Source organism: Lagopus leucura, unplaced genomic scaffold (genome assembly GCF_019238085.1).
Source record: "Lagopus leucura isolate 7727_CA_CO unplaced genomic scaffold, USGS_WTPT01 Super-Scaffold_73, whole genome shotgun sequence".
NCBI lineage: Eukaryota > Metazoa > Chordata > Aves > Galliformes > Phasianidae > Lagopus > Lagopus leucura.
In genome coordinates this window covers 83,242,066-83,258,067 of record NW_024962252.1, presented here as the reverse complement: position 1 = coordinate 83,258,067, position 16,002 = coordinate 83,242,066, and the positions used below count along the sequence as shown (strand labels likewise).

The following is a 16,002-nucleotide window of genomic DNA, read 5'->3' as shown; positions in this document are numbered from 1 at the left end:
CAGGAAAGACTTAAAAAGGTACAAGGTTGACTGTATCAACTGTTGCCATAGGATATTGACTGTCCTCTAGCATTTCTGGAATCAATCTTTTGGAGGATAGAGCATCATATAAGCTTCCATCTTTTTGGCTTTTAATAGTAGATCTTTTTCTTAAATATAATTTCTTGTTTCAGCTATGAAGTTGAGCATTTGCTTGAACTTTAGGGAAAATATTTGGATTTTACAATTGAGAGGTTAAACTCAGCTGTTTTTCTGCACATGTTAATTCTATAGTTTTTTTTTTTTTTACTTTCCTGTGTTTCTCATAGTGCTTTGCTAAAGTGAATATCAATCTTCTCAATTTGCAGATGAGGAAACTGAAACCTGGACATGTAGTTACTCATTTCTGAACTATGATTAGAACATGGATTTTCTCCAGTTTTGTTTCCTCTTCAGACAGCTTTCTTTAATCTAACATCTGAATTTTATTATGAGACGGGTGTCCATTTATTTGATTTAAGCTAGCCTATACTTACCCTACATTTCTATATAAGTATGTAATCCTACAGTGAATGTTAATGTTCCTCAGAATTTACAGTGTAGAATAAATGCAGAATGACTTTATGCAAAAATGTGTATGCTGTTACAGCAAGGGTAATACTTGTGGAAGATAACTGGGAATAATGAAGAGCTCAAAGTTAAGATGATGAATAATGTTAATATGTTTCACAGGTGGAAGTGTAACGAGTTTAACTTAGTGGCTCTTGGGAGACCACTGTCTCTTTAAATGCAACACACTTTCTAAATGATTCTTGAAGAAAACTGCCAGGAGCACAGGAATCGCTACTTTAAAGCAGTGCATGTGGCTTCTACAGGCACTGCATGCATTTGAAAGATGGCACATAATAGAACAGGGGAACTTAGGAGCCAAATAGCACTGACTTGCTTGACTCGATTTGAAGTGGAAAGAGGGCCTGAAATCAGCTGAACTATGCTCCCAAGGCAACTCTGCGCTTTCAGAGCTTGGGGAGCAAACTAGACCTGATTGCTGCAAATGATTTAAAGAGAGAACTTTCTTGAGGTCAACGCTGTGCTGTGCTGGCATAGCTGAGCTGCAAAGGGGTGGGAAGAAGGGAAGAAAACAGGCTGACGACCAATTTGGTTGTTTTTCAGTTGCTCATGAAATGGACTGAATTCAATGATGGGGCAGCTGTTTCCCTGGGCATCAGTGATTACCACTGGTGCAGCAAGGGTGTAGTTTCTGCTTCTCTATGGGAAGCTCTTCAATGCCTCCTCTACACGCAGGAGGGTTGTGCAGCTCTAACCTGCTCTTGTAAGGCCTACTGCCCCAGAAGTAGTTTTCTGTAGGTTTTTCTTACAAGTCTCTCCCTTGAGACCTACAGAAGACAGCCTGTGAGAAGAAAAAAGAATTTACCAGAAAGGCCTCCTGACTGAGGCAAGTTCAGGGTGTGAACTTCCAGAGGAGAAATGTCAATTATTAGAACCCAAGTGCTTCAGCTGCATGCAGTGGCTTTTCATGCTTGGGCAGTCCATCATGGTCACCCAAAAGTAAGTATATGTGGAGAAGTCCTTGTGGAGATTTCTGTACGCTGGATTTACTGTGTGGAGATGTGCAGTCTAGCTCAGTGCTTACAAGTGGAAGAAGAACTTGTTGCTTAAAAGATTACTTCATTTCTGCTGTTCTAGTAACAAAGAAAGTTTTTGGTGCTAAAATAAGCTGTGTGATGTACTGTACTTCTAAAGCTGTTAAAAGGCTCTTAACAGCTCTATAAAATACTTTCCACCTCCTCCTGTGCTTTCAGAAAATTTTACTCTACTATTTATTTCACTGGCTTATACAGAATTACCTCCCCTTTAAAACATAAGTTGTTAATTATTTCTGGGTTGTTATAATCAACTCCCCTCCAGCTATTAAAATGTACTTGTGCTGTAGTTTTATTATTACTTGGAAAATATTGGAAAAAATAATTTTGTTAGACAGTTAAATTTGAAATAAATATTGACTTGGCTATGCAAATGGAACTTTTATGTTAATTTCCAGAAAATATTCAAATAGTGTAGGTTTATGAGAAAAAGCAGTCATAAAAACTAATCTTTATGAACATTCACTGAAAGAGAACTTTGAATTGTACACTTGAGCCTAATCTTTGAAAGTCATGCTGCGTGAGTTAGTCAGCTTATGTCGCTTCACAAAATAGCAGGAATAGTAGCATGTGACTGGTCAATGCTGCACAAATATAAGCTAGTGTTGGTATGAGGTGATGGCAAAAGATGAAGGATTTTGAAACAAATTCTTTGGATAGATCACAAGTTTTCACACTTATCAGAAAGCAAAAGTTGACAGAAGTGGTTGTTGCAACTTCGTTCAATAAGAGTTAAAATAGTATTTTAAAAATTGTGACGGAGCAGACCACCCTTGCTCTCTTGGGGAGATAAGTGATTACTATTGGGAAATTCTACCTAAATATTACCAGGAATTGTAATTTTAAGCAGTTATTTTAAGTTGGTATTGGACTGTGCAAGTGAAAACAAATGCAATATGACAGTGTACAACAAGCTCTTTTTTTTCCATAATACCACAGTTGCAAAGTTGAGAGCATACTGAAGTTTTGAAATGGTAGTGCTAAGTTTCCCTGTAGGCAAGCTTGCTTGGTCCCTGTGGTTATACTTCCTTCAACAAGATGCTCCACTGATCTCTACTGAGCGTGTGCAAATTGATATTTTGAGGGTTTACAAATTGATAATACAAAGATGACTTCTTGTATCAAATCATAACAAACATTTCTATAATGTCATCAGTCAGTGAAGGGAATACTGTCTAACAAACTAAATTTTGCTGCTTTGCTTCCTTAGTAACCCATTCTAACCTCCTAGGAGTAGCCAGTGAGTCCTGAGACTGCTGGCCATGAGTTCAGAAACCTGCTGGTATGGAAAGCTTCAGTAAAACTCATTAAAGATCTAAATACCAAAACAAACCATGAAACAGAATCAACAATGAAGCTAAATACATGCACAATATCTTTCATTAGTTTAAGTTCACCTTCAGAAGAGATGAAGGAGAGTTCTTCTGAAGAAGAGATCTGCTTGACTAAGCCAAGTGTGAGGTGCTGCATCAGGACTGGGGCAGCCTCACCTACAGGAAAGCATCCCTGCACATGGGAGGGAGGTTTAGAACTGGATCTTCTATAAGGTTCCTTTCAACTCAAGCCATTATGTAATCTTTCCTACTATGTTCTGTCCTTTTATTATGGTTTAAAAGACCCAGTTTGTTCTTGATCTGTGAGTGTTTTTACCATTATATTGCTGATAATATGGTAGGCTATGGTCTTACTGTATATTTTCAGAAATGCTTTATGTAATTTGGTGTTGCCATGCCTCAGATAAGTGTCATATACCCACCCTTTCTGTGGTGACCAAATTTTTCTTAATTTGAATTTTTTAGGTGATTTTGGCCAAAGATCTACAGTATTTAATGACTACCAGGGCATGAAAACACTGTGAAGTGACTGATAAAGCTTTGATGGGAGTTAGTTTTTTACTTTAGGAAAAAGATCTGTACAATAACACATGTTCCAGAAACAGTGGAGGAACTTGTTTGAATGTGGGATGAAGGACTTGGTAAAATGCATTAGGAGTTAAAAGAGGAAGGTTTCTTACCAGTTCTGTATGTTGCAGCAGAGTTTTGTCGTTATGTAGCATGCATTACTAACTAAGGTGACTACTGAAGTCTGTTGTAATGAGGTTGCCAGGAAAGATACTTACATGAACTTCATCCTGACAACTTCCACAACAAAGATAAAAATTTGTATATTTTTAATATACCTTTGGGAGATGTTTTAAATGGATTTTCTCAATCAAGAAATACTTAAACAACCTGCTACAGCTCATGCTTAGCTCACTGGTGACAACTTTGTACTTCTCTCTGCACAGTCATACTGAAGAGAAATGAGGTTCACGTCAATACCTGAAGGTCTTGATTGTGTATCTTTTCTTCTTTACACTTAAAAACTGCAATATAAATGGAGTGTTTAAAGTCAGTATTCAGAAAGTTGGTGCCAGCACTTTCCCAGGCTGGGTAAGACATACATACATACATACATACATACACCTTTGGGCCTTGATGCAGCTACTCATATGTTAATGCAGGCTGTAAGATAATGTGCTGAAACATAACAGCTATAGCCTCACAGAGGGTTACGAAGTTTGGTGTTTTAAATGTAGGTAAAATTGTGAATCATATTTAGTCAACGATACCTTTGGCCGTAGGTGCTGAGGGAGATGCGTGTGTGTGGGGTGCATATCTGTGATGGTTCTGCTCTGGCTCTGTACTCCTCAGTTGCTCTGTCTGCTTCAACTTTGCCTGCTGTTTCCAGCATGTGTATGACAAATTAATTCTCCTTTCTCTACATGCAGAAATCTAAGTTCTGTGACTATGAAACCTGAGAAAATGGCACTTTCTAAGCCTTTGAACAGTGAAGTGCTTGGCCCCCACCCTGCCCAGGGTAATTTCGCCACAGGAAATGCGAGTGCCCTGGGCAAGGCACCCCTCAGGCTGCTGGCCCATCCTGAGGAACCGGCTCTCTGCCAAGGGCTGTGTTAAATATTTCATGGCAACGTCAGTGCTGTGACTCCCTGAGGACTGCCTTGTTTTACCTGGGGGACGGATGTAACAGCTAAAGCCAGGCGGGGGGAGCACGGACACAGTGGCTCGACCAGGTGCAGCTACTTGAACCAGTGGTAGGCACAGAGTGGGGGCTGCTGGTGGGCCTGGCCATGGGGTGGGAGAAGACCATGGTGGTATTGCAGGGAGCTGCACTGCTCTGCTCTCCTGCTGGATGTAGTAACTAATGGGTAAACGAAATTATTTAATGGCCCCTTAGCCAGCTGAGATGCCTGCCAGTGAATATCAGGGAAGGTATTTGCAGTTAGCAAGATTCCCTGGGCCAGATGGGGAGTGTGGAGCTAATCAGCTTTGCGCAGGGCTGAAAGGAGCTGTGGGAGCTGGGCAGCGGGAAAAGGCAGGGAGTGGGGAAGAGCGGGGTAGTGGGGTGCTGCACGGGGGCAGGCGGCCAGCAGCCGCACCCACAGTGTTCCTCAGGAGGAGAGGTGCTGGAGGAGCATCGCTTGCAGCCACTGTGCCCTAGAATAGCTCTGGCAGGCTGAGGTCGAGCAGCTTACAGCTAGCGGTGTAAAGCTGAGGTAAGCTCCGGGGGGTTTAAGAATTCGGTGAACAGGCTTGAAACTGCTGGAAAATACATTCTGAGTGCCTGACGCTAAACTGTTTGCTAATGCTGTGGTTTGCTGCAGTACTCTGTGCTCATCACCTTAAAGTGTAAAGCTGTGTGTCTGCTCTGTGTATCACAGCAGATCTGGGTTAAGCTGCGTGTGGCCTGCAGCAGGCCTGTTCCTCAGGGCCTCATTTTGGAGATATTTGGTGTTGGCCAGCAAGCGTGCAGATTGATCTGCTGATAGAAAGTTGAAGAAAGGCTCCAAATACTTAATAACCCCAGTGGGGCTTGGCCCCAGTCAGAAAAATCCCATTCCTCCCTTGCATTGTCTGTTTTCTGTGGTTTGCAGATACCAGCTGTCCCTCACTTGTGTTTTACTGGCCGGAAGACGTAGATGAGGACTGAGTCCATGAATTGGTGTTCTGAAGATGGAATGCTACATAAACTCTTAGAGTGTACCACCTGAGGACACTACTACCGACATGGACATCGTTATTTATTTATGGATGCTTTAATCAGGAGGAGCTTTTTTGTAAACATGAATTGCTGGGCTCTTTCCTTGAGGTGTCGTTTCTTGTTTCATGCTATTGAAACTTTAATCTTAACTTGTTATGACTCCTTTGTCTTGGTCAGCTCTCAGGGACATTTCCCTAGACTTGAAAATGTGGGAGCTTTCAAGAATGTGTCAACTGTGCCAACTCAAGCCACCTGTGGGCTGCCAGACCGAAGTACTTTTTGTCATAGCTCAGTAGCTGCTGAAAGTATTATGTCCTGCACTCAGAGGTTTTGTGTTCAAGAATGCCCATACAGGTCATCACCTCCTTCATATAAACTGCTTTTTCCTGAAGGCCTCGGCACCTGTGTCACAGAGGACAAAAAGGACTTGCCTCCAGGGTCCTTCAGCAACGTTTCAAGTTTTATTTTTCATAACCAGAAGGATTGCTTCTCTACTCCCCCATTACTGAGGCTGTCAGCTTCATTTACGTTAACTGTATGGTTGAAACCTGAGCAAGAAGGTGTAATGTAAGTAGTATTGAAGGTGTTTACTTTCCTGGGGCTCTTAAAAAAATTGATCATTGCAGTCAAGATCATTATTAGCAAGCTATTTAAAATTTTAAAAAGCTGCAGTGAGAAACTCTGATGTTTTAAAGCTGTATTTAGTTTGGGATCTTTGCAAATGTCAGGACAGTAGGCTCAGTTTCAGTAGCATTGACTCACATAGAAGTCCCATTGTTGCAGTGGAAACGATTTGCATACAACACACATCGCTATTCTTGAAAATCGAAATGTATGTTTCTAATTCACATTCCTCCTAAAAACTGCTGTGAAAATGTGTTGTCAGAGCTTTTGCTTCTTTCTTGATGGGGAGGGAAAAAAAACTGAACTTCTAGGAATTGCACCAATTCTACTCCTTAAACGAGTGAGGAAACACCCTCAGATCTCCCCAAATGAATATTTTAGTACTATAGAGGAGTGACCATAACAGATGTTGGCTGAACTGGAGATCATATTACTGCCTTTACAGAGAATATTCCAATATTAAGACTACTAATGAAGTTTCTTTAGGTGTTCTCTCTTATGCACCTATGTGTTGCATAGTTCAGCAAATAGGGCTATTTGAAGTAGCCTTTCAGCTTGGTGGAGCATTACTGCAATTAAAAACTTGCTTTTTGGAAAGCTGATTGACAAATCCTGCAGGAGAGTTCTATCTATGGGTCATAATATGCAGAGCCTCCTTGTCCTTCTCCTAGTTATGTAGGTCCTGCTTAAAGTGAAAGCACAGAAAAATTATAATACATTTCAGGATATATATCAGAAATGCTTTTGTACTTGTGCTCTAATTGGTAGAATTAAGATAATGCAGAATATTGAATGCTTATTTTGCATGCTGCCATGAAACAAGTTGCTTAAGAGTAAGAAAATAATCTGAAACATTAGAAATGTGTGAAATTAAGTCTGCTTTAATGGAAGGATAATTACCTTTCTAAAAAAAAAAAAAAAAAGCAACCTCAGTATAGAAATAATGGTTATTGAAGGGAAAATAAGTGAGACCTGGAGGGCACAAGTGACTTCAGTTCAAGCTTAAGGTAAAGCAGCTAGGATGAAGGTATATGTGAAGCTGTCTCTGGAGCTTTGGCCTAGTGTCTTTTGCAGACAGTATTTTCTAAATGTTTGAATCTCAAACATGAGAGAGCCCCTTCCTGGGGTTGTCTTAAGTTGTAATGTTGTCCGCATGCATGCAGGCATATCAGGTTCTCGTCCAGCAGAGCATATGCTTAACTTGAAGTAGAAGTATCCAACTAGTTTCTAAGCAAGCTCTTGTGGCAGTGTGTTGAGTGAAATCTGTTGAACTCTTTGTCAGTGGGATAGGCTGTTCTTCCATAGAGCCTGAAATAGTGAAGTGTGTGTGCTTAGTTTCAAATGATTAAGTGCTATACAGAAACCAGACTCCCTCTATGTCTGATTATTCATGGGCTTGTATAAAATATTACTTTCCTACTGCTGCTGTGTTAATAGCACGGGATGTACATGTTTCTGTTCAGTGGACTTCATAGATAGCTTTAAAATCTAAGTGTTTTTATTCAGTTTTTGTAGAGGTTTGCTTCATTCCTCTGCCTTGTGAGTTTGCTAATATTCAAGGTAGAAATGACAGTGGTAGAGCCTAGTATTGAAAATTGAAGTTGGACAACATTTATTCCAGCATTGAGGATGATATGCTGCTGTTCAGACTGTTGTTTTTTTTTTTTTACTGTCTACCAAAAGTTCATCTTCCTCACTAAAGGAATGCAGAACTCCAGTCCTGGGGAAGATTTGGAGGAACAGTAATTGCACATGTATAGCCCTGGAAGTTTGACTTGGAAGGCATCCTAGAGAAGATAAATGATTTAACTGCAAGCTAAGATGTCTTCCTTTTGTTTTATTGGTATAGTGATTCCTTCAGGCTGGTAGAAGTTTGACTTGCCAGCTGTCCTCCATTTTGCGGTCTCTGATGTGGAGATGTCTTCACTAAATATTATTTGTGAGACTTTTAAATCCCATTGTTATACTGGAGGACTCCACTGAACTGGTTTTAATTTAAGTCTTTGTGCTGCCACCAGGCCCTTAGATGGATCACAACTCATTTTACTCATAGAATAATTTAAATGTTAACAAGCTATTTCATTTACTTAAAAAGTACTCTTGCATGAAGTACAGTAGGCCCATGTTATTTGGATGCGTTATAATGTGTGTAGGTCTTTGTAGGTATGCTTTTAAGTCCCCTCATATTGGAGATCTTAAATGCAAGAGAACAGTGAGAAAACACTGATGTTTGTAACTCCAATCTTTAAATTAATTTCCCTTTAGGCAGTATGTGCAGTAAGTGAGCAAACCTCTTCTGTCTGACTTGTGTTCTTTTCTTATGCTTCCTCTCATGCTGCATGTGCTCATCAGTTAATCTAAAGGTTTTCAGAAAACCTGTGCATAGGACATAGCATAGTCTGGGAGACAGTATATGGTGATAACCCTTGGAAATAGAGTAGGATAAGACTGAGTAGAAGCTTAGCATATATGAATAATCATTACAGACAGCTTGTTTCAATTGAGATTGAGTTGGGCTAACTGCAATTTAGATGGCCAGAAAATAATGAAGGTTGAAGAAAAACGAGCCAGAACCTTCTATGCGCAAAAATAATGCAGTGAAATGGCCTGACTGTGAAGTGGGCAGTAGGTATGTTGCTACTTTTTTTTTAATAAAAAAGAGACTACAGTTGTATCCAATCGCCTTATATTAATTCCTGTATTTTGCATAAGCACTTAGACAGAAGTGGGATGTCACCTTGAAATACAGTATGTCTGATTTTGAGCCTGTGCAGATGTTGCCAGGTACTGTAGTTAATGTGAGAGGATCAGCAGTGCCTCTAGATTAGTTTCTACCCAATTTTACTTTATTGATCCCTGTGGCTTTGTTCTTCCTTCAACCCCACCATCAAGAATGCCAGGAATTGGCTCTAGGAGATTGTAGGTTAACAGAAGTTGGGAACTTCATAAAGAACAGTGGTTTCTCTCTGAAATTGTTAACTGGAATGGAAAATAGTGCTCCCATTCAGAACATACACTTATGCCTACATCACCTATATTACTGCTGTTTTTTTTTTCCTTCCTCCTCTGTTTTCTACCTTTTGATTTTGATTATTTTAGTAGTGAGTCATAATCCGCATTTGTTCTTTTCAGTTTTCAAAGTGATGTACATCAAGGTCACTTGCCTTCTTAAAGTTTTATCCCCTTTGGGGATAAAAACAATGCAGGAATGTTTGTTTTAGATAACTAAATTAAACAAAAAACGGGATTATCCAATTATTGTTTATCCAGGAACTGGCTAAATCCAGTTCCTAAATATTTTGCTACTTAGCTGAGCCTTTCCTCACATTTATTATCTAGCAAAACTAGTGTGTTTACAGGCAAACAAAATGTTGAAAAGATCAATCAACAATATATTAAGACACATGATTTTCAGTAAGGTTTGCTAAATAAATATCTGCATTTGTCAAGTTATTCTGACAACGTTCCAGGAGACTAAAATGGTAACAGTTAGTTAATCTTTCCCTTGGTTTTAAATGTAAACCAACAAATATTGGTGCTATCGGAGAACAGCATTTTGATGCTATTTATGTAATGCATAGCAGTGAGTACTGTAGAAAGGTGAAGATTTATTAATGGGAAAGTTGGTTTTCTGATTCTCTTATGAGTTAGCATACTTATAGCAGTTGCACCAGACTAAGTATTTGGTTTTTCATGGGCAAATGGGGGACTGGATTTCTCAAGCAGATGAAATGGAATAGATTTTGTTGCAGTAATGATTAGATTAATAAATAAAATACATAGCTGATTCAAAGCATATATCACCTATGCTTTCTCAGGGCCCTCAGCATGGTGGTTGTTCATTTGTCAAAACTATTTGAACACTTAGAAATGTAACATGGGTTAGTATAGGTAGTATATTCTTGTCCTTATATGTCAGTGTAGAGTTTGATATTGATGTGAAGTCTCCATGGAAAAAAAAAAACACCTAACAAGTGGCAAGTAGCCACCTGACTTGGCTTTGGTTTTATTGGAATGGGCTGCCCAGGGAAGTGGTGGAGTCTCCATCCTTGCAGGCTTTCAAGAATAGAGCAGATGCGGTTTAGTGGGCATGGGGATGGTGGGTTGATAGCTGCACTAGATGACATCAGTGATCTTATCCAACTTCAATGATCCTAAGATTAGGGGCTTGAATGCACTACAAATTAAAAATATGTTGCAGACTAAGATGTTAAGTCTGTTTGGTAGTTCTTATACTTAGTAATCCTGTGACTTTCACTGTCAGTGAGCGTCTTCTCAAGATCTGTATTTTAATGTTTATTTTAATGCATTCTGGTTAGCATCACTTTACAGGATAGCACCTTGGCAAGAATGTGTATATATGTGTGCTTCTGACCTTACATTGTTTTTCTTGGTTATTTCCAAAGGTGTGTGATAGAAAAGGCTACTGATGGGCAGACTGTGTTCAAACTCACAATATCTGAGAAAGAGACCATGTTTTATTATCGCACAGTAAATGGTTTGCAGCCACCAATAAAAGTAATGACACTGGGGAGAATTCTTGTGAAGAAATGGATTCATCTTAGTGTGCAGGTGAGTAAAAGAAGAAAACCTCCTTAATATTTGTTGAATTACAACATTTGTGTGAGAATGGCATAACTGTACAAATATCTTCACTAGAAGGGATAAACTGGGGAATGTGACGGATAACTCTTGAGTCATGTAGGTATCAATCAAGATATTAATTTTTGAGCGCATATCGAGGTGATTGCTAATTTCACACTGGAAGGAAAAGCTGTACACATTTGCTGAGCAAATAAGACTGAAAATACTTGCCCTTAAGAGCAAGAGTATTTGCAGTGAAGAAAAACTACTTATTTTTATCTTAGCAAAAATCATGAGTCTGAGTTACTCCCTAAAAAAGACAGTGTCATCCTCATGTATACGTACAAACATACTGAGAGAAGTGTCCCATTTAATTCTTGGAACTTCTCACAGTGCATATAAGTGAACATGTATAAGGTTTTCTTCAAGCTCAATTGAGCTTGTTAGAAAGCTATTGCCTCTTACTTTAAAAATATATTTCAGCGTTGTTAAAACACAATCCTTGTGTTCTAATAGTCTTTTGTTGACATAGCGTTTTCTACATATCTACTGAGGATAAAGCAAAATTGAGTTTAAAAAAAAAACTAAAAAAATCAGCAAACAAATGCAGAAGAAATTAAAATGCATTCAGTTATTTGCGTGCCTAGTAATTCCCTACAGACATTCTAGTAAATTCTTGTTTGTAAGCCAAGTTCAACTAATAATTACAAAACAAAATTATCAGGTATTGAAACGTTAATCTTCTCCTTCCTTCATTTCCTTTATCTGGTCTGCTAAACTTCATTTGGTTTACAGCGCAATCAAGAAGAGTTTTCCTGCTTTCCTGAAACTTGCTAAAAGGTATTGACTGTGATTTGGATTTTTAGTGCTGATATTGTCACTCTTAAGAAGTATCTAAGCTGATGTCTTGATTTTTTTTTTTTTTTTTTGCAGTTTTCTTTTTTCTGGGATAACAGTGTGGTAGTGTGAATAAGATTTTTGCTGTTGGATTAAAAGAGTGACCTTAAGGTAGAACTAATGAACTTTACACTTCAAATGCTCCAAGGGTGCTATATTACTGCTGTTGCTGTCAGCCTCATTTTGTACTAGTCTTAGAAACTGTTAAAGCCTGGCATAGTAAAGGAGAGAATGAAAGGTCTGGATTTAAATGTACACACTATTTTAAATTGCATTACAAAGAGCCCTCAAGTGCTCCTTAGCATTTAGTCATTTGTTTCTTTGGACTGCTGTTCAGTGCACAGGAGGAATAAAGATATGTGGTTTTTAGACCCTCACAGGGCCTACAGGGCCTAATAATTTTTCTATGTTTCTGAGCTCAGGGTTGAGCTTTACATTCTGTGATTTGTTGCGTTGTTCATCTTGGTGTTAAAGATGATAGTGGCTGCAGCATGATCCGTTTAGCCCTAGGTGTGGCTGTTAAACTACAGTTAAAGGTTTAAAGTCCTTTAAACTTTTAGCAGCTGTCCAAAACATTTTTTCTATAAATACAGAAATAAATGGAGAAGGACATTATAAGAGGAACTGTACAGAAATACAAGGAGTGTAGTGATAAGACAATAGGATAATAAACTAAAAGAGTAGATTTAAATGAGATATGAGGAATAGAATCTTCACTGGGAAGGCAGTGAGGCAGAGGTACAACTGCCCGAACTGCTGCAAGTGCCCCATCCCTGCTGATGCTCAAGGTCAGGTTGGATGGGGTCCTGGGCAGCCGGAGCTGGTTGGGGCAGCCCTGCCCCCCTCTGGTGGTTGGGGCTGGGTGGGCTTTAAGAAGATCCCTTCCAACCCAAACCATTGTGTGATTCTGAGCAAATGCAGCATTCATATGGAAGTGCTTACACCTTCAGACTGTAATAGCATTTGATGATAAGGTGGTTCCCAGACATTTGCAGATCTCAGCCTTGTCTTCAGCAGATGAAAAACGCTTCTGAGAATAACGCACAGTGTGGTTTTATAGAGATTAGGAAATCCCTTTAAAGACAAGGGGGAAAGCTTGGAGTCGCACGTAAAAGTACAGATCATCCAGTCTTTGTGCAAGTGTGACTCCTGACTGATCACTCTTCTCCGCAGGCGATGATCTGGCTGTGGGCACGGGCACTGCAGCGCGCGGTGGGTCCTTGCGTGCTCTGTTCGTGAGATAATGTAGGTGAAGGCAGCAGGGGGAGCTGTGGCAGAGTGCAGCCATAGGCGAGTTACTACTGCTGTTTTACAGCGTGGACTTTCTCTTGTTGAGGCAGAAATGACTCCCGCAAAGGATTAGCGCGCTGAGTTCTGTGACACTTTTGTAGACGTAGCCTGGATTTTCGAGCGGAGAAGAGCGCTGGGACTAATGTCAGTGAAATAGGAAACTTGGGGGTTTTCCTCCAGACGTGCTGTAGTAGGTGTGGTGTCATCAGTGGAGTTGCTATATAGTCTCCTACAGAAACAAAAAGGAAATTGCTCTTCTACTAGAGATGTCATGTATGTGGCTGTGATGTGAAGCACAGGCTAAATGAGGAATAGATTTAGCAACTTTTCTAGTGCTTATCTGAATTTGGCATGTGTCAGAACATTGTCTGGCAACGTTTTTTTACGGGAGATCTTACCAGAGCTGGATGATGCATCTTGATGTAAAAAAATCTATTCAGAATTGACTCCTTGCTCGATGTCTTTTTTTGGCTGAAAAGAAAAATGTTTGTGAATGTTTTTAGACAATCAGATACTATTTCTGATAAGACAGGTTGAAAATGTGGAATGTGTATCATGTATGTGATTAAACTTGTATTTATGAAGAAAGGTGTAACAAAAAAAAAAACCTAAATAGTTTTCCTCTGTCTCTGTTTCTCTATCTGGAGTTGTAGAACACCTAAAAGCCTGTGGGTTTGAGGGGAAGAGAGATGAAATGGGATGTATCTATTGTAAACAGGATGTTACATAAAATACATCCCCTATGTATGAACCATAATTAGAATAACCTTGTTCAGACTTCTTTATGCACTTAAAATTTTTAGATAATACAGTTCAGATACTATTGGTAACTAAAGGTATTTGTGGTGATATCTGTTTATTATGAAAGCATTTTAACTGTGTCAGAGATGCTGCAAATCCAGTATGCCTGGATTTGAATATATATGGCTTCACTAATAGAGGAAACGTATTTACTCCTTATAATCTCCGAGACTATAAGGAAAAAAATGAAGAGTAGCTTTTTCTCATAGTTCAGAGAGAATGTGTCTTTGTAGAGAAGGTAGCTCGTAACTGCAGGTCAAAATAGGTGGCTTGTAAGTTCTACTGGCTATTATATTGTAAAGTATTATTCAAAACCATTCAAGACCTTAATATGTGCTTGACTGGTAGGCAGGGGAGACTGTTTGGTTTGGTTGCTGTCTATCTTTGACTGGAATAAGAGCTAAGGGAAACTGACATTTGGTCTCAGTAACAGTATTCATGGCAGACTGGTGAATTCTTGTTGTTTTTGTTTTGGTTGTGGTTTGCAAAAAGAGTGTGTGTGATGTAGTTGTTTGTGAGAGAGGTCCTCAGCTGAGGAGTTAAGATCCATGGCTGTCTCTGAACCACAGGTGTGCTTGTATGAAAGTGATTCAGGCCAAACCTCTCCAAAGCCAAGCAGAGCTGAGAACCTGAAGACACCGAAGTTAACATGGTGAGCTGGAAAAATGAAGATATTTGTATGTAAATGCTAGGAGAGAGGAGCTTGAAGTACTGGTGGCAGATATGAAACTGACCATAAGAGCAGAAATGTGATAGGGTGGCAGGTATGCCTGGAAATCAGCCATGGAAGTGTATGAGCTATTTAGGAATGATCATAATGAAAGCTAAATGGTGAAATGACATCAGATAGTAATTAAATAATAAAGAAGAAAGGAAAATCAGATTGAAAAGAGTTTCTTCATAATAAAATCTAGTAGAGAAGAAAACTAGTAAATGAATTCTGCTGGAGTAATATAGGATTTTAATTTCTCAGGTTTGGATTCAGATGTGTCATTCATTAAATAACTACTATTGAGAACTGTGTTGCTGAAGAGACTTATGCTCTAGTTTATAGCTGGGAAGTTAAAATTCCTCTAAGAAGAGGACCTAAATATTTGTTTACATGGACAAAGGTTTCTTCACTAACTAGAGGATCTACCAGCTTCGTTATGCAATGAGGGCATTAGTAGAGATGTTGGTCTCAAAAATAATATTTATTGAGGTAGGATAAAAAGGAATGGTCTTTTGGTTTCAAAAAGAGCAAGCTAACAGGATAATTTCAATGAAACAAGACAGAGAAACCGAGACATCAAATGGAAAAAGTCCTGAGTGTTCTTCAAAATAAATGCTGTTAAGAGGATTCTTTACTCTTAAGATGAGAAAAAATTGAGGTACAGTACTCTGGCTTATGTGAGTGAATAAGCACCTTTGCAATTAGAGGTGACAGTCTACAGGCACAAGGGAATGGGGGAGGAAATTTGCAGAGAAAAGTATGTAGGAGTAAAAATAAAACTGTAAAGAAGTCAAGCTGAATTAGATTTTGCAATGGCAGTTAAGTGGTAAACAGTTTATTAAGATCTTAGACATAAGTAGGCAACAGGGTAAAGATGTGCTTGAGGTTAAGGATTATTTCACTGAGGTCCCAAACCAAACAAGTGATGCGAAGACAATTGCTCAGCCTCTCCCACAAGCAGATTGTTGCCCAGCCAGTGTCTGAGCAACTGCCACCATGGAAGACAAACCTCCAACTACCCGAAATCCTTGTTCTATTTCATTTTACTGTTAAGTGTGATGTTTTATTGTGTGGAGTAGCTGTTTGGTCTGCTTAGGTCAGCTGTGTCCCCTCCAAACTACTTGTCCAAACATAGCTTACTTGCAGGAGTGGGATGGGTAGAATGTAGTGGGAAAAGAGAGGGCTTGGAACTGTTGAAGCCACTATTTAGCAATAGCTAAAATGCTGGTGTGGGTCAGCACTCTTTTAGCCACAAATCCAAAATACAGTACAGCACAAGCTGCAATGAAAAAAGTCAACTTCATCCCAGCGAGAGCCAGTACAAAGAGGAAGGAAAGAAAGGATGTTGGCAACACAGACCTATTTGCCTTGACACAGTGGCATATGAGGATTTAGAGAAGATTCTGAAAG

General features: G+C 39.3%; 1 protein-coding gene across 1 annotated transcript in view; it reads left to right on the top strand.

Moving 5' to 3' along the window:
• Positions 1–16,002, top strand: part of USH2A (usherin) — a 394,411-nt gene that overhangs the window by 11,845 nt on the left and 366,564 nt on the right. The window contains exons 4-5 of the mRNA XM_042878308.1: positions 5,578–6,251; positions 10,715–10,880. Of these exons, the coding sequence (XP_042734242.1) occupies positions 5,731–6,251; positions 10,715–10,880 (687 nt within the window). The 5' untranslated portion in view covers positions 5,578–5,730. The remainder of the gene's footprint in view (positions 1–5,577; positions 6,252–10,714; positions 10,881–16,002) is intronic.